Source organism: Xiphophorus maculatus, chromosome 7 (assembly GCF_002775205.1).
Source record: "Xiphophorus maculatus strain JP 163 A chromosome 7, X_maculatus-5.0-male, whole genome shotgun sequence".
In the NCBI taxonomy this organism is placed as follows: domain Eukaryota; kingdom Metazoa; phylum Chordata; class Actinopteri; order Cyprinodontiformes; family Poeciliidae; genus Xiphophorus; species Xiphophorus maculatus.
In genome coordinates, this window is record NC_036449.1 from 29,584,328 (window position 1) to 29,603,781 (window position 19,454).

Genomic DNA, 19,454 nt, shown 5'->3' on the forward strand with positions numbered 1-19,454 from the left:
AATAGATCAGTTTTCAGTCAGAGATGTATTTACTGAAAATATTGTCATTCAAAGCTCATTCTGATGAATAGTTTCTGCTCTTTTACTCATGATGGGATTAAAAATATCTGGGAAATGAGAAATATGGTGCATCACTTCAGAAACAATCTATGGGATGTGTAAAAGGACAAAACACTAAATAATTTGATGTATTTTCTTCTAAACTGCTCACTGTGTGTCTTTTTAAAACTTCAATCATGTTTTTCTTCAGAAATTCTCCTGATATTTTGTGGTTTTTGCATATATTCTGTGCTAGCTTGCATAAATAAAGTTTTGTTTTGAAATTATCTTTTTCTGTGTCGTTTGCTGAAATCAGCTGTTAGAGGGGCTTTTATTTTGCAGCTATAATTAGGATGCTTGTTTTTTCTGTTAGCCACTTAAACCAAAGATCTTCTCCTCACAGATGTTGCCCTGCCACGCTTCCTGCTGTTTCTTTGCAAAGTTTAGTCCTGCATAAATCAATAAAGATTTTATAACACTGAAATGGACGTTTTGTGGTTTATTTTCTGCAGGAAACGTCAGAACGTGCAGAGGTGTGGCGCTGATGAGTCACGGTCCAGGGAGCGGCTCAGTTGCTCAACTGCTTCATGCAGCACTTTATTCAGCTTCAGGCGGACATTAGCATTAGCTAAGTGGTGGTTAGAAAGAGTTGCTTCGCTAAAATACATTTCCCTTCTACTGACCAGGTGGACGAACCAAAATCAGTTAAAACCATCTGGCTGCACTGCAAAAACACAAAATCTTACAATTATTCTTGTCTGGTTTCTGGTGCAAACATCTTGGTGCACCGGAAATGAGACAAACTAAGTTACATGTAATTATTTGTCAATAATTACTTAATATTGATGAAAAACTGGTAGATTATATAACTTATAACAGGGGTGACCAAACCTTTTGCAGCCCGAAGATGAAAAAACTTGGTGGCCATTTTGTTTTTCTCACTTTAAACACAAAATAATTTTGTTGCGAATTTTTATTTAAATCCTCTTTAAAATATTAGACTGGCAAATTTTATATCTCAATAAAAGGTAGAGTGTTTCCTAGCTTTTTCCAGGTTATTGATTGTCTCTGTAACTCTACAGAGTTTCTGACATTAAAAGCAAATGTCAGAAAACATCTTGTGCTAAAAACAATACAAAAGTTCCCACTGAAGAACCAAATTTGTAGCATTCATGAACTGCAGTCAGGGGCCAAAAATAATTATTAGGGCCACAAATGGCCCCTGAGCCACACTTTGGACACCCTCAACTTATAATGAGAGATTTTATAAGTGGAACAATCTGCCAGTGGAACCAGAGGTATTGACTCAAACGGGCTCCTACATCTTGTTACAAAGTTACTTCTTTTCTTATTTCAAGTATACTAAGACATTTGCATTAGAAAACACAAAAAAACTTGGTAAAATGTTGAGTTTTTGCAGTGTATTTGTTGCTTCCACTTGCAATATTGGAATATCTAGAGAAAAAAAAAAGTGGTCCCCAAGCCTGACAGCCTCTGGCCCAAAACCAGATTACTAATCCTGCATTATCTACCTGACAGTCCTTGACTCTATGATTTAATATCTTTGCTGAGGCAGAAATCACACATCAGGGTGCATGCAAAGCGAAAAATTTCTCATTTATTGACAGAAATTGCAGCATTTATATGTAGAGGAACAAACATTTATCCCTCCTTTTCTCAAATGAGGAATTAAAGACTCAATCTGTCATCTCTTCTGCTCATCTTTCTTCTGGCAGAAAGATGAGCAGGAAAAAGACATGAGACAGACAAGACTCTGCAGATCTTTGCTCTCTTCTCAGCTCCTTTCAGATGTTATCTGACACCATTTAACCCGCTTATTATGGGTAGCCTCTCGCAAGAAAATGGATGGATGGATGGGTGGATGGATGGATGGATGGATGGATGATGAGTAGTTTGTCCTTATACAGCATTAATCATTCATGGTTTGCCAGTTTATCATTAAATGAACATTAAAACTCCTACATACGGAGGAAAATTAACATGCAGCATCACCCTGAACACCATGTCCACAGTGAAACATGGCGGTGGCAATGTTATGATAAGGTGTACTTTTCTTCAGTCGGATCAAGGAAGGTGGAGTTAATTTGAACTAAATATTCCTGAAAGAAAGCTTGTTATTCACTTGAGACTAGAGTGGAGATTCATCTACTGGCAGGACAACTGTGCCAATATTGCAGCCACATCTGCAACGGGATGGTTTAGATTGAAGTATATGTGTTAATTAGACTCTAAATCTGGTTGAGAATCTGTGAAAAGGCTTGAAATTCTTTTTTTTATCTAATCTGAGATCGTAGTTGTAACGGCATTTGAAATTATCTGTACAAAGTACTGAAAACCACATGTATTCCTTCCTTTTCCCTTGGTGTATAAAACCCCCATAAAACACGTTGAAGTTTATGATTCCAACGGAAACACAATAACGTGTGAACGTTTTCTACCCAACATTGACGTCGTTCGGATGGTGTTTGTCTCCCTCTAGTGTTTGAAATACCCCATTACATCTTACGAATCTTACGTTACACCTCGCCGCCAATATTTGTGTAAATGCTAGAAACGACTGAATTTACACACACAATTAAACAACAATCCCAGTCACACTTATATTCCAGTAACTGGTATCGTAGATATATCCGGCTCGTACGCCAATAGGATGTACTGTCACGGTGGCCGAGAGGTTAAGGCGTTGGACTCGAAATCCAATGGGGTTTCCCCGCACAGGTTCGAATCCTGTTCGTGACGATTCACTTTTTGATTTTCCGGTCGGATTTCAATTGCAACAAGCTTCCACAACACATTCTGGCTTATTAACTCACCCGAATGATTAAACTCATTACTGCGCTGTTTTAGAGAGTAACAGTGGTTACAACGTTAATAAAGATTCCTCATGCTGAAATCTCGCATCCTGTTCTCGCGTTGAAACCCGGAGTACACAAAACTGTGACCCTACTGAGTCAAGTGGCAAGATTTGCTTGACTACAAATATAAACCTGTTTCGAAACAAGAATGAACCATTTTTATATGCAGTGATACATTTAAATAACTTTAGAGTGATATATAGTGAAATAGTGATAATAAACACACTATTTTCAAATAATTTACTATCTTCCTATTTTGACGAAATATAAAACTTGTTATAACCAGTGTTAAGTATTGTTATAAAACTATTTATTTTAATTCAAACGAAAATATTATCTCGTTTAAACTAAACTTGTAACACTTAAATGACAACACCTCGCGAGATATTTGGGAACTGAAGAAACAAATGGAGCTCATTCATGCCTTTATCAGAGAAACGTATTTTTATGTCATGAAAACGAGAAAATACGTTTTGTTTTAACGAAACATAAAAATACGTTCCTCTGGCTGTGTCGCTACAAATGCCACTTTAAATATGACGGCCACGTTGATGTACATCCCCAAGAGCGTCACGCCTCTTGAACTCATGTGGGGCTGCGGTGCGGGTGAACTGAACCCCCTCCTGTTAAGTGGATAATGGTACAGTCCAAGCGGTATAAAAAGTCACCGGCAGAGCACGGTAGCGTAGTTTTTGGGGCATTATAGAAGGGAGAGAAAAGTCGGTACTGTAAGCAGCTGGCTCAGGCTTTTAATAGTTAGCTTTGTTAGTTCGGCCCAGGAGGGGCTAACATCCAGAACACTGTAATCCCGAGCTTTCAGGAGTAATTTAACTCGGTTAGAGTTATAGCAAGCATCAGGTCAGCCTACGGTTAACAAAGCTGAAATAGCTCCATATAATCTGAGCCACACAAAGCATCAGGGCAGCTGTATAAGCGGTTCAGGGTCAGAGATGGTGTTTCCTCACTCTGGCAGCAGGCTGGGGTTAAAATCTTTCTAACTTAAGCTTCTTCTGCCTGCGGGGGGTATTTTAGACACTCCAGCCTCATAAAACTGATACATTAATATCTTATTAATACGTGTTTAGCATTTTAGCTGGTGTTGTGTGAAGAATGAAACTGTTAATATGGCGATAGTCGGGACAGAACGGCTCATATAATGCATCCTGAAACTAGCCGAAGGTAGCTAGTTAACTGCGAGCTAACAAGCATTCCGCTAACAACTGGTGCTGCTGGGGACGGCAATCACCAACTGGTGTTATTTATGGGCTCATTAACCGCGTAACTCTGAATGGAAGCATAGAACCGTCCCGAATCTGAAAAGTTAGGGGCAGTTTAAAGCCGTTTATTTTTATGGAACAGGGCTGCGACTAGCAGGCTAACTAGCACCGCTAAGGCTAACAGTAACGGCTGAAAGGCAAACCGAAGGAGAGAGAGAGGAAGCTAACAGAGGCTAACCAATGATGGCAGCACCTTCTAATGAGGCCTTGTTCCTGATTAAGGACGTGAAACCGGGCTCTAAGAACCTGAATATTGTGTTCATCGTGTTGGAGATCGGTGAGTTGTGAGGCTAAAGCAGCCCCCTCTGTCCCCACGTCCACTGGGGTTTGTGTCTCTTAAAGGGACCGAGCTAGAACTCGGTCACAGTACCGGGAGCTCTGCTGGCTACCATTGACTTCTGACTTTTTAATCGTTTTTTTTAATTAAATCTTCTCTCAGGTCGAGTGACCAAAACGAAAGACGGCCATGAGGTGAGGTCCTGTAAGGTGGCGGATAAGAGCGGGAGCATCGCCATCTCGGTGTGGGACGAACTGGGGAGTCTCATCCAACCTGGAGACATCATCAAACTCACCAGAGGGTAGGTCTGTCTCTGAAGCTGCGTTGCTTAAATTAATTGAACTGTCTGCAGTTGATTAATGTTTTGTTTTGAAGGTATGCATCCATATGGAAAGGATGCCTGACCCTTTACACTGGAAGAGGGGGGGATCTTCAGAAGATTGGAGAGTGAGTATCTCCATTAAAACGTCATTAAATACCAAAATAAGTGGCTGGTATAGCTTTTCATTCACATCACCGTTCTTCTTCTTCAGCTACTACTCTGCTTTATTTCACATCAGAATAGTCAACCAGTCAGGCATTAAGATGTCCGTACAGTTCATGTCCATCATGTGTGGGGTCTGCAGAGATGTTGGCTTCCTTTTTTCAGACATTAGAAGTTCAGCCCTGATGGTCTTCTCTGCAGATTGTTTATTAATAAACACAAAATTGAGTGTGTTTTAGCCCCTTTGCCATTTCCTTACTATCTCAAAATTATTCCTGGATAATGTACAATTGAATTGTGTGTGAAACTAAAGGATTTTATCACCATGTATCTGACATTTATGAAACCAAAATGAACATTAAACCCATTTGCATTGTTTTAAGTCTAGGAGATATTATGTAATGTTGCAATGTTAATGTTAGCCGTCACTCTCGATTAGCTTCAGGATGTTGGTCAGCAATATCTTTTTCAAAGTTTGTGCATAAAAGTAAACAAAAATAAATTATTGCTAACTGGTTTTAATGGCTCCTGAATTACTACAGCCTGCAATACATTTGCAGCTGCAGTTGTGGACAAAAATTACAAAACAATAATATAGCAGCTCCAATCTGGTGACTGTGATTTAATTCATTAGTTTGACAAAATAAAAAAAAATCAATGAGTTACCATTTAGCATGAGCATTTTGATGCAATCAAAGATATAACCATTCATCTTTCTAAATGTTTTCCAATAATTGTACATTTAATGTGTGAAAAAAAGTATTTGGTTGTAGTTTGATTTGTAACTTTTGCCATTCATGCATCCACTTGCAGAACAAAATTATATTTTGTTCCAATTTTACAAACTGGAAATTAAATTATGGAGCTTTGGAATATTTGACAGAATAAATATAAAAATCTTTACAAAATATAAATACAATATATACACATGGTGGGAAAATGGACACATACACAAATTAAGGGGTTATGTTCATTAGTATGAAACATATTTACACTTTCTCTTTTATAAATATAATATAATAAACAGTTATTAAGCAGCTATAAGACATTAAATACACAAGAGTTGCTATTTGGCAAACCACTCCGATTTACCTGGATATACTGATTGTTTAAAGTTCATGGCTTATAAAACGTTTCCCTGAGTATTTGCACTCATCACAATGTTTGTCGCTGGTTTCTCTGACTGTACGTTGTTTATGATTTCTTATTCTTCTGTTTTTATGATATAAAGCATTCTGAATGCGCTGTACAAATGAACTTGGTTAATTCAGTTTTGGAGAGTTTTTGTTAGATTTTTAGTTTAAGTCAGTTTTTCCTTCCCAGGTTTTGCATGGTCTACTCCGAGGTGCCCAACTTCAGCGAACCAAACCCAGAGCTGCTAGCGCAGGCTAACCAGCAGAACAAGTCTGTGAGTACCGACCCGTCCGCCCAGGAACCTCCTACAGGTCACGCTACGCTGACTTTGATCTTATTCTTATTTTTACATTTTTTAATGTGAGACTTTTTGGTTCTGAGTAACTAAAACACAACAATCTGCAGGGCTGGACAATATGGCTGAAAACGTATCATGATATAAATGTTTCATATCGGTCAATATTTATAATTATTGATTAGTAATTTTTTTTAAATATCTGAATTGCAGCCAAACCGGTGACATGACCTTTCCTGTCTTATCCAGTTTTCTCTCCACTACGTTGTTTTTTTTAATTATTTCTAAGCGGTTAGGAGACACGCTGGGGGAACTTGAAACTGCTGCTGGTCCAGTTACCCAGCAGGTTGTTGCTAGGCAACCACAGAGTGAGAGTTGTTGATTCCACCAACTTTCCTAGCTAGGTGTGAGGTTGAGCAGCTAAAGCTTTTCCTCTCCCAGGATGCTTTGCGTTTCAGTGAATATTCTGTAAATTATATAGTTTATTGTAATATTTAAATATTTTCAGTAACTTTGAGATGTCTAACATTTTGTCCTCCAAACAGGGAAAGCCTGACCAGAACCAGAGAGGAAACTCTCCGCCTAATCAGAATTCAGGTACCGCTGCTCCACCAGGTCAGTGGGTTTGGCTTATTTTGGGTTTTTCTTTTTAAAATGACCTCCAGGAAAACTCTAAATATCATTTTAATAACGTAGTAAATTGACTTGTAAAGCAGTGAGATTGGTTCGTAACTCCCGCTTTTATTTGCTTTTACCCTGAATTTCTGTAATTTCTCAAGTTTCAGTCATTTTTGGTTTTTTCTCCCACAGGTAACGGCGCCATGACGCCGTTTGCCAACAACCCGACCCCCGGCGCTCCCCGCGACCCAACGTTCGGCAACGCCGGTCGTTCTAACGGGCGGTCGACGGCGGGCAACGGCGCGCCGCCCGTCAACGCCAGCGGACCCCCTACGACTACAAAATCCTCTGTCACCATTAGCAACGGCAGGGATCCGCGACGTGCCAAGAGATGAAAGCGATTGGTTTGGTCCTGGCTCCTCCCCCCGCCGGTGACGGCCTTCCCAATAATGAATGGTTTTATACAGCTACGGTAGTCAGACGCATCATTTTGTCTTAGTGATTAAGCGCCAGAGCCATGGCGGCGGCCATCTTGGATGGAGACCTGACGGTAGTTATCCAGTATTATCTCTCCCTCCCTCCTTCTTTCAAAGAACACATCCTACTTGAACACTTGATGCACTTTCTTCTCTTAATTTATGTTGAAGCTTGGCTGTGATTTAAGTCAGGAAAAGGTGTTCCCTCTTTATTTTCTCCAAGTGGAAAAGGCCTTAAGTGGGTGAGAATGCATTCAACCATATCTGAAGTGACTCTGAAAACACGTCAGCTGTTAGATTTTAATCATAGCCGTACAGAATGACTATTTCCTCTCCATAAACCATGGTTTTCTTGTTTTTTGCCATGAACTATACCTTTCTATTTTTATCACGGACCAATGAACAGACGCAACGGTTCAAGTAAATCTTAATTATGCTGCCATATTTGGATTTCTTTCTGGCTCCAGAAGCTGTTGGTGTCGAACCTGGACATGTTTGGTTCACTGACTCTAACAGCGTCTGGTTTTCACAACTTGCAGTTTAATACTTTGTTTTTCACCAATAAAATGTTGTTGGTCAAACGTCTGTATGTTTCCGGCCACCAAAGTGCCACAAATAAACTTTCTCAGTTTCAACTCTTCAGCACCATCTAGTGTCAAGAACATGATTTTTTTTTTTTATTATTTCCCCCTCTTTTAGTTGTTTTTCTCTGTCAACAAGTGCTCCATTTTGCAGCAACACGTTGCTTAACATTAACCCCAAGTTTCCTCACATCCTTTGTTGCACCAAGCACCTAAACCTTTTGTCCCTCTGAGCGTCGCTTCCCCCTCTGAGCCTCTGTAATCTCACACACACTTTCTCCAAGTTTAAGCTGCTTAGAAAACCTCAGTGCCCAAAAAACACAAATTTAAAAGGTAAACACCATAGTTATTAAAATTTAAAATGTGCAATAAACACACCAATTTCTTATGATTACTTATAACTGCTCCATAATTATCTAAAATCTTGTTTTGGGACGTAGATCTAACGATCATTAAAACTGGAATTGTACAGTGGAAACTTTCATTTTAATCCAGTATCGGGTTTGTGGGCCAAGAATCCGGCCCAAAGGCATGATGGTGATCAGAGATGTTTCCTAAAATGAGACTTTCTGTACAGCACAAACTTTTGCTTTTATTTTGGTTTTACAGGAAATGACCACAAACATCCAGATTCAGGCAAACCTGTTAGTTTAAGTTCATTAAAGCAAAAGTCTTGAGTTGGTCTTGTTGCTGAGAATTTAAAGATGTATAGTTAGCTTCCAATAAGCTAACTAATCAAATTAGAAATTTAGTTTGGAGATAAATATTTAGCCTAACTAAATAGTGAGTTTAATGTTTAGCTTGCAAACTAAATAGTTTCCTTTAAACTAGTCAGCCAGATATTTACTGAGCAAGCTAAATATTTAGCTCACTTATTAAACAGCTAAATACTGGGCTTCAAACTAAATACTGAGTTAAATGTTGAGTATGCAAAGCTAATCATTTAGCTTCAAACTAAGTAGAGCTAAACATTTAGTTAGCAATCTACACATTTAGTTAAGCTAAACAGTATATTTAGTCATTTGAATGGCCATCAGAGAGCAGACATGTTTGAACTTTTAAACTTGTGATTAGAGAAAATATGGTGTCATTAGCATCAGAGGTGAGTAGCTAATCTTTACTTTAGTTACATTTTGGAAAACTTTTGGAAATAGTTTTACTGCACTTTACTATTCTGAAGAATCTCTACAAACTTTGTTCTAATGTTAATTCCTGTCTGCAGAGCCTGATGTTCCATTTGGAGACACAGTGAGGAAACTGAACATCTTGTTCAGACTTGAACTGTATGAACATTATTACTGTAAGTATCATTTTCATGAAGTTTATACTGAAAACATTGGTAAAAGTTCTGCTTACATTTTTTATTTTGAACAGTATTATTTGTATTAATATTTTCATTTTAGTCTTTAAAGTTTTGTTTTTGTGTAATGACATCATTTTTTTAAATACTAAATCAAACGTTATGATCCATTTCTCAGTTGCCTTTTTACCAAATACTTTTTATTCATAGATGAATAATATGGCTTATATGGCTGCTTTTTATTTTTACTACAGTAAAATATGCTAAAGTATGAACTCAGTCCTCTGAAGGCCAGCTTATAAAACACTTTTGATCTCATTCCTGATGTAAATGAGATGCAGGTTGTGTAAAATCCTGTAAGGTATTTCACAACTTGAACTGGAGTGTTAAAGAAAAGCTGCTCTCACTGTGAAACCAGTTCCTGATGTTAGAGGAAAAACAGAAGTTTCTACTTTTAAATCAACTACCAGAGTTTCTCTGAACAGCTTCCACACTTTAGTTTCTGAAATGCAAACAAATATTTGGCTTATTTTCTTTCATGCATTTCCTCACATCTGGACCTGCTTTCAGTGTCATTTCTCAATATAAACCTAATTAAAATGCATAAACGTCCGTCTGATTGTCAGGTTTTATGCTTGTAAAAGTTTAGCCTCATTTTGGGTTTTGTTTTGTTTTTTTGTCAACACTTGTGACACTGTGAGCTGAAACACATGAGAAGTGCGGCAGGAAATGTGATGAACTCGTGTGTCAACAAAGACACATGTCATGAGCCGGGGACTTCCTCTCCGACCAAGTCCCCTCCGATAAATCTGTTTTTAAAAACCGCTGAATCACACGTCACTAAATCAGCTGCTCCTCACATCAGGTGTTTCTCTTTAACTCATATTCATAACTCATTAAAGTGAGATCATTCTTCTCTAAGCATGACTTTATTTTATATTTCAGCTAAAACTCCCACCACTTCTTTTCAGATTTAATTTAATCCAATTTATTGTATTTTTCTTACATTACACACTTTTATCTGTCTACCTCCCAACAAAATAAACCTTTATTTGCCTGATTTATTGAAGAAGGTCTAATATATTCAGTATTGCCACAGAGGTAGACACGTCCCAGTCAGGAGTGTTGAGCAAATCAAATGATGAGAAACAGGAAGGTGAGTTTGATGGGAGGAGAGTCGACAGATACAAACTTCGTCTCCTGTCCAGTTGTGACATATTTGGAGCCTTTCTGCAGCCAAGACACCATGTTTACTGGTGAGTATTTATTTCATCTTCAGTTGAGGTAATCATTTAATTAGTTAATCTAAGGTTAATTAATCAGATTGATTAACTGATGAGTGGCCATTTTTTAAGAAAACTGAGTTTTACAGAGGGTAGGTATTCTTTCAAAAAGGGCTACATTTTTCATAATATGGTAAATTAAATTTTAAAATAATGCAATTTTCACATTATTTTGTGTCAGCTGCATTAAATACTGACTGAATAAGCATAAAATTGTGGTTTTGTCACATTATTAAGCACAGACATATTAAAAAATTTAAGCAAATCAGGAATGTATTCAGTTTCTGAATAGGAAAAGAAAAGATGAGAATGTTCATACAGAAGTACCGTCAGATTTTTCTGCGTTATGCTTTACTATCACATCCTCACCTGTGTAGTATATTAGTAATTTGTGTTTGATAAAGTTGATCTTTCTGCTTTAGGAGCGTCATTAATGGTAAAAGTTAGGAGTTTGTCTAGTTTATATTTCAAAACAGAACCGGATAAAGTGGATTTTGTATCGTTTTCCCGTTATGGCTCGGCCGCCATCTTTGTTTCTGTATCAAATAGCTCCGTTTAAGGGTGATCGTCGGCGCCATCTGCTGGATGGCGGCCAAACTACAACACTAAAGTGTTTAAGTAGACTTTATTAGTGGTATGTAAAGTTTAGAAAATAAAATAAATTAAATTACGAGAATAAAGACATGACATTAAGAGAATAAGGTTGCAGCATTATGAGAAAATCCCATTATTACAACTTTATTTTTAAAATATGGCTTTATTCTTGTAAAACTTTATTATCATAATATTATGACTATTTTTATATTATTACAACTGCTTATAAAATTTTGTCTTTATTCTTGTACGACTTTATTCTCCAAATACTATGACTTTATTTTCATATGAGTTCATTCTCATGTTATTATGACTTTTTTCTCATTTTATGTATTTGTATTATTTCGACTTTATTCTTGTAATATAACTTTATTCTCATCATTTAAAATTTTTAAACTTTTTACTTAGTTTGATCCTAATTTACCATCGTAATTAGTTAATTGATTGGAAGTAATCATAAGTTAATTAATTATTTACATTCCTCACTGAACTGATACCAAAGCTGAACATGCACTGAAGGTTTTTAAATTCTGCCCTCAGATCCAAACATGTCGTCATTTGTTGACGACTTCAGCTCTATCTACGAAGAGTTGAACTTCACCTACAACTACACGGAGTTCATCCTGAACCCGGCGACCGAACCCTGCGACAACTTCCGGTTCCCGGAGGTCATGATGCTGATCGCCTGCTTGTTTTACGTCTTCGTCTTCCTGTTGGCCATTCCGGGGAATCTGGTGGTGGGGTTGGTGATCGGGCTGAGCAAGCAGGCGTTGACCCCCTCTGACCTCTACCTGCTCCACCTGGCGGTCGCGGACCTCCTGCTGGCCTTCACCCTGCCCTTCTGGGCCACCTCCGTCACCTCCGGCTGGGTGTTTGGGGATCTCATGTGTAAAATCGTCACAGTCCTGCAGGAGCTCAGCTTCTACTCCAGCATCCTGTTCCTGACCTGCATCAGCATGGACCGGTACATGGTCATAGTGCGGGCGATGGAGGCCCGCCGCGCAAACCGCCAGGTGTGCAGTTGGGTTATCTGCGTCGTGGTTTGGGTTGTCGGTGGGTTGCTGTCCCTACCGGGGTTCTTCAGCTCCGCGTTCCCTTCCCGAAACACAACCCACATGGTTTGCGCAGTGCAGTACAACCCCAGCAGCGCCGACGAGTGGCGGCTGGGCACCAGAGTCCTCCGCCACCTCCTGGGGTTCGTCATCCCGCTGGCCGTCATGCTGCCCTGCTACGGGGTGACCATCCAGCGGCTCCTCCACGTCCGCGGCGGCTTCCAGCGGCAGCGCGCCATGAGGGTCATCATATGCGTGGTGGTCGCCTTCCTGCTCTGCTGGACGCCGTACCACCTGGCGGTGATGGCGGACACCTTCTTCCGGCTGAAGATCGTGGAGTACGGGTGCCAGGAGAGGACGGCGGTGGACCAGGCCATGTTTGCCACGCAGAGCCTGGGGCTGCTGCACAGCTGCGTCAACCCGGTGCTGTACGCGTTTGTTGGGGAGAAGTTCAGGAAGAAGCTGCTGCAGAAAATGAGGAAGATGGGACTGTTGGAGCGGGCGTCGATCTCCAGAGCCAGCAGGTCCTCCATATCATCGGAAATCACATCAACAGTCATGTGAAAATGTTACTTAGAGCTGCAGGATGAAACTTTTACAAAAGTGTTTTTTACATATTTGTTGAAACCTTCACCATGTTGACAGATAATCTGTGAATAAGTCAAGCTCCTCCTCGACTCCTCCGGACTTTCTACAAATGTATTTACTTCTTGTTGCCTTTAAAACTTCTTTGCCTTTTGTAAATAAGTTTCCTATGTGTTGATGTACATTTCATTGTATTTATGCTACCAGAAGAAAGGCTTCCTTAACTTAAGCTGGAAACATTTGTGCAGAAGTGGGTAAAAGTACCAGAAATTAAACTCAAATAACATCAGAACTACTTCAACATTTCTTTACCCAAGTAAAAGTAAAAGTAACCGTCCAAGAAATTACTCAAGCAAAAATAAAAATGTATTTGGTAAAATTATGACTGAGTAACGGATCAAAAAATCTGATTAGTATTTTTAAAAAATCATATTATTACACAAAAATATGAATTTAGGTGAAAATCCTTTTATTTTAAGGACAAATGAAAACATTGATGTGAATAAATGAGAAAATTAAAGACTAACAAAAAAGCTCTAAGTTTATCAGTTACTCAAATACGACTAACTGATCTAATTATTTAAAAATGACATCATCAGACACATACAAAATTTAAATTTAAAACAACACCACTACAAAATCAGATTATAGAAGCATTTTTACAAATCAATTTCTTAAAAAAAAACATGAAATGTATTTTTAAAAATGCAGGCGTGTTGGGCAAAGTTTTGGTACACTGATTTTTACTCAGCTATGCATTTGTGTTGCCTCTGTTTTTATTTTAGCAGAATTATATCTTAGTGAAAGGTGGGAAAACCAGATCTGTCAACATTTAGGGTAAGTTGTGAAAATATTTCATAACTAGCTTACAGCATCACAATGTCTAGACAGACAAAATGCTAAAAAAGAAACACCAACAGATGCACAAGAAACTGTGAAATAGATGTTGGTCTTTTATGAATCTGTTTTTTGTGTAAATATAAAACTATTTTTTATCTGCTGTTATTATTATTAAATAGTTTCAAATGAAGCTAGCTTGTTGTATTGTACATGTTAAAAATCTAATTTCTGTACGGCCAAGAAACTTCATTAAAGTTGAAACAAGGACTCAGTTTCTTGTCATGTGATTAACAAAGCAGCTCTGAGTCACATCATCGATCAGCTGTTATTTTTATTGGCTAGTGAGGAAACCAAAAACAGAAGTTGCAATTTCTGATGCAAGACAATTACAACGCAGTCAGATGTCAACATGCTTTTTTCTTTCCTCGTCACCTTTAACTGATCCTTGAGATGTGAAACCGACGTTGCTTTTAATGCAACAAAGGAAATGTTTTTGTCCACCCTCTGAGTCTGAGTGAACTGTGTAATTGTCACACTGCCACCTTCTGACAAACCACCAAATCTGCAGTTTAAAGTCTCAATGCAGGCAAGAAAACTGGGAGTCATGCTTTAAAGCTTTAAAAATAGGATACTATTTGACTCCAAACTACATACTTAGTTAGCAAGCAAAATATTTAACCCTAATGGGTATACAAATAAACAATTTAGCTAACTCTGAGCTAGTTAGATATTTAATTAGCTCAGAGCCAAATATCTAGCTTGGAGCCAAAGAGTTAGCTTGCTCCAATAAAAACTTTTTAGCTAAATACTCAGCCTGCTAACCAAATAATTAGTTTGGAGCTAAAATTAGCTTCATTACTAAATTTTCAGTTTGTAGTTAATTATATACCGTAGCTTGTTAGCTAAATATTAAATTTGGAGCTAAATATTTAAAGATCTCAGATTTAAATATCAAGTTATATTTGGTGCTAAATAGTTAGCTAGCTAATTACTTAGCTTGGAGCTAAAATTTAGCTAACTACTTAGGAGCTAAAGGTAAGGTAACTATGTTCAGTAATCAAGCTAATTTTGATAAAATATAAAAATTAGCTAGCTAAAGAAATATTTAGCTAGCAGTATATTTATATATAGCTAGCTCTTAACTAGCTAAATATTTAGTGTGGAGTTAATTATTTAGCTGACTCTGAGCTAGCTAAATATTTAATTAGCTCATAAATATCTAGTTTTAGAGGTAAATGGTTAGCTTTCAAACTAAACATTTAGTTTGGTGCTGAAATGTAGCTTGCTAACTAAATACTTAGTATGAAGCTAAGTTTAGCTTGATAACTAACTGCTATGCTATGCTATTTAAACATTTAGTTTAAAGCTGACATTTATAAATTATGACTTTGAAAACTGAACTCCCATTTTTCTCTTATGACAGGATAAGTAACCCAAATTGTTGCCACTCTCCACTCTCTCCAGCTTGCCCCAAAGTGTTGCACCATGTTCTTCTGACCTCAGGTTGGCTAAAAATGACGCTGAGGGCGGGAGCCTTGCTATGAGTGGGCAGACGGACCAAGCAGCTGTCGCTGTGCGGTTCGCGGGGCTCCGACCGTCATTTCCCCCTCCAGACTGACTGGCAAAGGTAGGGGGAAATCATGAGTGGGCTGATTTAACTTACGGGACAAGGAGCGGTGACGGCAGGGGGTCACGGTGCAACTTATCAGGTAGGATCTGGTCCTTGGACGAAGCCAATCTCAAGGAATCTCGAAGAAGACTTGTCCACCTTAGTTTGGGAGGAACTCCACTGGGAAGAGGGAAAACCAAGAGAAAGAGAAAACTGGGATAAAAACGAGGTTGGAAAATCAAAGCTGTCAGTTCCAAGAGAAGTCAAAGGAGCTGCTGTTAATGCAACATGATCTGGTGCGTCTTATCCTAAAAATACCTCTGTTCAGGCAGTGGTCGCTGTCTCCGTCCTGCCTGATACCTGCTCATCAACAATTCCTTTTTCAGACAGCCGACACCAGATAGCATCAGTTTTAGAATATTCAACAGCTGCACAGATGTTACTAAAGTTTTTATGTTTCAGCCTGGAGTCAAATGGATGGATTATAACTGGACCTGTTGATTTTAGGCCCTAACTATTTACTCGCCTACACGTCCAACCATGAGAAAGGCTGATGTAGCGATGACCCTGAAGAAGGGGGCCGATGAAGCAGCAGCGCCCCAAAGTCCCATCATCCCACCCAAACGGTCCAAAACGGCCCTGGAGCAGGTGGTTCCCGAATCCCGGGGCCCCGGCCATCCCGACCCGTCTCCTCCCGTTTTCATCCGGAAAATGAGGAACGCCGCGGTGGGAACTGGCTGTGACATCCGCCTGAAGGTGACCGTGGTTGGGGACCCCCAGCCGTCCCTGTACTGGTACCACAACGACGAGCTGCTCAACATGGAGAACCAGGAGTACGGAGGCCTGTGGATTAGGGACTGCAAGCCCAGCGATGCCGGTCTCTACACCTGCATCGCCAACAATCACCTGGGAGAAGCCCGGACCAGCGCCGTGCTGGCCGTCCTGGATCTGGGTGAAGGTAACGGTTCTGCTAGCTCACACAGATGGATGTCCAGACTAAAGCACCAAATGGACCGTAAATCAGGATTCCTCAGAATACCCATAACATTCACAATAAGAACTTTATTAAGGATTTCACTAAACTAGCAGACAAGTCAAAGTTTCAGCTTCCGGTCAATAATCCCAATAATCCCAACTAATTTCCTACTTAGGAGCCAGAAATGATCATCTAACCAAAATACACATTTAGTTCGCAGGCTAAATATTCAGTAGCTAGCTTCTAGTTAAATATTTATTTTTGATAATTAGCTTAAAGCTAAATATTTTTGATTGAGGCTACATATTTAGTTGATTCAGTGCCTAAGTATTTAGCCTACTTACTAAATATTTAGCTTCAAGCTAAATGTTTATCCTGCTAACTAAAGATTTAGCTTCCCACTCAATGGGATCTAGCTAAATATGTAGCTTCCTACTTAAATAAATTCAAACTTAGTTTAGCTTACTGGCTAAATATTTAGCTCTCAAACTCAATATGTAGCATACAAACTAGATAAACTAAACAGTTAGCTTGCTAAAACTAAACATGTAACTTGATGTTGGGAGGTACATTTATAATTGTTTTGCTTTCTAACTAAATATGCATATTTAAAATATTTGGTTCCAAGCAAAACAAAAGATAGCTTGCTAACTAAATATTTAGTAAGATATTTAGCTTCTAAGTAAATATTTGGCATCTAATATTTAGCTTGCTAACTAAATATCTGGCTTATCACTAGATATTTATTTTGTAATTGTGACATTTGATAGTTAAAGATGGTGAACATATGATTTTGAAATGAACCTCTATTGTTCTCGTCGCCTCTCAGGATAAATAATCCAAGTTATGGCTACTAAGTTTTGACTCCTTGGGATCCAACCTGCTGCCTGCAGGATGCAAATAATTGGGAGATTTTAGCTGTAAACATAAATCATTACTGGAAACATTTAATAATTGTATCATAAACAAACAACCTTTATCTAAATCAGAGAAAGTAGCTCTATGTTGACTCCCTTTCTCTCCAGAATCAGGTTTATTTTTCCTTTTCAAATCTAAACCCAGATTCAGTTTTGCATGTGTTTTTGTGTCAGATGCATCTTTGCTTGACGTGAGCATGCAGTGGAAAGGTTTGATTTCTGCGATTCTTTCTGGGAATAAATAATTTCTTAAGCAGCTGATTGATCCAAAGCTACTCGCCGTTTTTCAGTGTTTCTGATCAGAAAACCAGATTTTCCTGCTAAGCTTCGCCTCGATTCTCTGTTCATGCGTCAGCTGTTCTACAGAGTTGCTTTTTTATATTTTAACAATAATATCTTATGCTTAAAAAAACAAAATATTTCACAACCTAATCTTAAAAATCCTAATTTTGAAAGCTCAGTCTCAGAAAAACGAGTCCAAATGTTTTTAAACATTTAATTCATTAAACTGGTCAACTGACCAGTTTAATACAATAAATTGGTTACTTTGATAAACGTTGGGGATAAATAATGAACAATCCTTAAATCCTGCCTGTATTCACTGAATTTTATATGAAACTTCATTTCCACTGACTGGTATTATGAAATCTAACAGGTTATGACCAAATAAAAGTTACTCTTGAGAGACCTTCTGCTGGCAAATATTATTTATTGCTGTCATATAATTAAATGTTATCACAGTAGAACATATTATAGAATGTGAATTTAATTTTAACATCTTCAAACTCCAAAATTGGCTGGAAAATGACTAAAAATGTAAAACAAATTACAGTAAAATGAGCAGCACTCTTTTTATTTTAAATAGTTTAGTTATGCTAAGCTAACTAATGCTAACCTATGAATCATTTAAGCAAAAAAAGCTCCTAAATTTAAGTTATAAATCAGTGTTATTTCATTGTAGGTAAACAGATCTAGCAGATAAAAGTCACATCTTTAGTATTTATGGGTCAAATGTCTTATTTTTGTGATGTATCAGCCTTCCTGTTACAAAAACAAAAAATCAATAAAAATATATTAAAAATGTTAAGTTACTGAACCAAACACGTTTTAAAAGACAAACCACAGCAACTAATCAGAGCCGTCTTTCTTTTATTTTCCTCCCGTAAAAAGCCAGAAGCAAAGAAAACAGGCTGTTGCTGTTTTCAGAGTCAATCGTTTGGGTTGAACTTTCCCACCTTCGATGTTTAAAACTCGCCACAGCAAAGAGGAACCTTGAATTTCAGCTTCACAGCAGCTCAGTTTGATTCAAACTCCTGGATCCTCGGCTGGCTCCAGCTGTCCCATCACTCAGCGAAGCCGCGTCTCTCTCTCTGAACGTCTCTCTGTCCGCCCTCTTGTCCTCCGACCCCCCGGTTATTTATACAGAGGAATGTGCCTGGCCTCAGATTTTTGTGATGGTAGCAGGCCCAGCGTCTCTCCTGTTACACAGCAAGACATCACTGCTAATATTAGCCAACGTGTTTCGCTCCGAGCCTCTGAGCGCCCTCAGATCATCCACACGACGTGTCTTTCCTCGACTAAAATCACAAAAAATGTCTTGTATAAACTCTGTTTTTACCTGTGCAGGATGCTGCTGCTTATTTATGCTAGCAAATCAATCAAAAGTTGTAAAGTGGAGGTGTTTTCCTATGTTTTTAAGCTATTTTTATACAGTTTCTTGAACATTTTTCACAACTTTTCAGCAAATCCGACTGAAAGTTGAAACAGTAAATTATAATTTAGGAAAAATCCCAGCTCTATAGCTAACTTCTGAGTTTTTAAAGCCAAAAATCAGGTTGTAATGCTGAGAAGTGTCATAAGGTGAAGGGATGAGAGAAAGGAAAACGGCCCATCTGGAGCATGTGGGGTGATTATCCGGTTGGGCGTTGGGCTATATTTGGAGGGTTGGACGTAGTCGGCGAGTGTGAGCGAATCGTCTGCATGTTTTCCCCGCCGTGTTGTCCAGGAGCGAACAGGTGGAACCTGAGTTACTCTCTGGAAATCCCCGCTCTGATCTCTGATGCAATCAGAGAATCAACAGGGGCTGATCCACCTTAACTAGAGGATAAATCACAAAGGGTGAAAAAGGTCACTATTAATCAGGCTACAAATGGACTGGAGAACAAAGGTTTCCATCCTGGCATTGCTTTGCAACAGGATTTTAAAAATTTCTGCTCTAATAAAGAAAGTGATGCAAACCTG

At 38.6% G+C, this 19,454-nt stretch overlaps 3 protein-coding genes and 1 non-coding gene across 6 annotated transcripts in view; all 4 read left to right on the top strand.

Annotated features, from left to right (window-relative positions):
• Positions 1–2,717: 2,717 nt before the first annotated feature.
• Positions 2,718–2,799, top strand: trnas-cga. The gene has a single exon. It is a non-coding gene; the product is annotated as a tRNA-Ser (tRNA).
• Positions 2,800–3,599: 800 nt separating this feature from the next.
• On the top strand, positions 3,600–8,124 carry LOC102231833 (SOSS complex subunit B2-like). Its single transcript, XM_023336322.1, has 6 exons — positions 3,600–4,469; positions 4,632–4,770; positions 4,845–4,916; positions 6,277–6,361; positions 6,928–6,997; positions 7,193–8,124. The coding sequence occupies exons 1-6, from the start codon at positions 4,373–4,375 to the stop codon at positions 7,393–7,395; spliced, it is 666 nt and encodes a 221-aa protein (XP_023192090.1). The 5' UTR covers positions 3,600–4,372; the 3' UTR covers positions 7,396–8,124.
• Positions 8,125–9,434: 1,310 nt separating this feature from the next.
• On the top strand, positions 9,435–14,068 carry LOC102237769 (C-X-C chemokine receptor type 2-like). The gene is made up of 2 exons (XM_005798172.2): positions 9,435–10,613; positions 11,775–14,068. Exons 1-2 carry the CDS (start codon positions 10,496–10,498, stop codon positions 12,848–12,850), a joined length of 1,194 nt encoding a protein of 397 aa, XP_005798229.2. The 5' UTR covers positions 9,435–10,495; the 3' UTR covers positions 12,851–14,068.
• A 1,262-nt stretch (positions 14,069–15,330) lies between these two features.
• Positions 15,331–19,454, top strand: part of LOC102237512 (striated muscle-specific serine/threonine-protein kinase-like) — a 39,699-nt gene continuing 35,575 nt past the window's right edge. The window contains exons 1-2 of one of the 3 annotated variants that reach the window (XM_023337143.1): positions 15,331–15,616; positions 15,783–16,278. In XM_023337143.1, coding sequence (XP_023192911.1) covers positions 15,861–16,278 — 418 coding nt within the window. In that variant the 5' untranslated portion in view covers positions 15,331–15,616; positions 15,783–15,860. Of the gene's footprint in view, positions 16,279–19,454 lie in introns of all 3 variants that reach the window. The other 2 variants (XM_023337142.1, XM_023337140.1) reach the window with 2 other exon arrangements.

What these genes read in the sequence shown, in the direction of transcription:
- LOC102231833 (XM_023336322.1), top strand. Translation starts at nt 4,373, where the DNA reads ATGATGGCAGCACCTTCTAATGAGGCCTTGTTCCTGATTAAGGACGTG. An exon ending in ATCATCAAACTCACCAGAGG is followed by an intron (nt 4,771 to 4,844) that starts GTAGGTCTGTCT and finishes TTTGTTTTGAAG; the next exon opens with GTATGCATCCATATGGAAAG. An exon ending in AGGTACCGCTGCTCCACCAG is followed by an intron (nt 6,998 to 7,192) that starts GTCAGTGGGTTT and finishes TTTCTCCCACAG; the next exon opens with GTAACGGCGCCATGACGCCG.
- LOC102237769 (XM_005798172.2), top strand. Translation starts at nt 10,496, where the DNA reads ATGATGAGAAACAGGAAGGTGAGTTTGATGGGAGGAGAGTCGACAGAT. An exon ending in CCAAGACACCATGTTTACTG is followed by an intron (nt 10,614 to 11,774) that starts GTGAGTATTTAT and finishes TTCTGCCCTCAG; the next exon opens with ATCCAAACATGTCGTCATTT.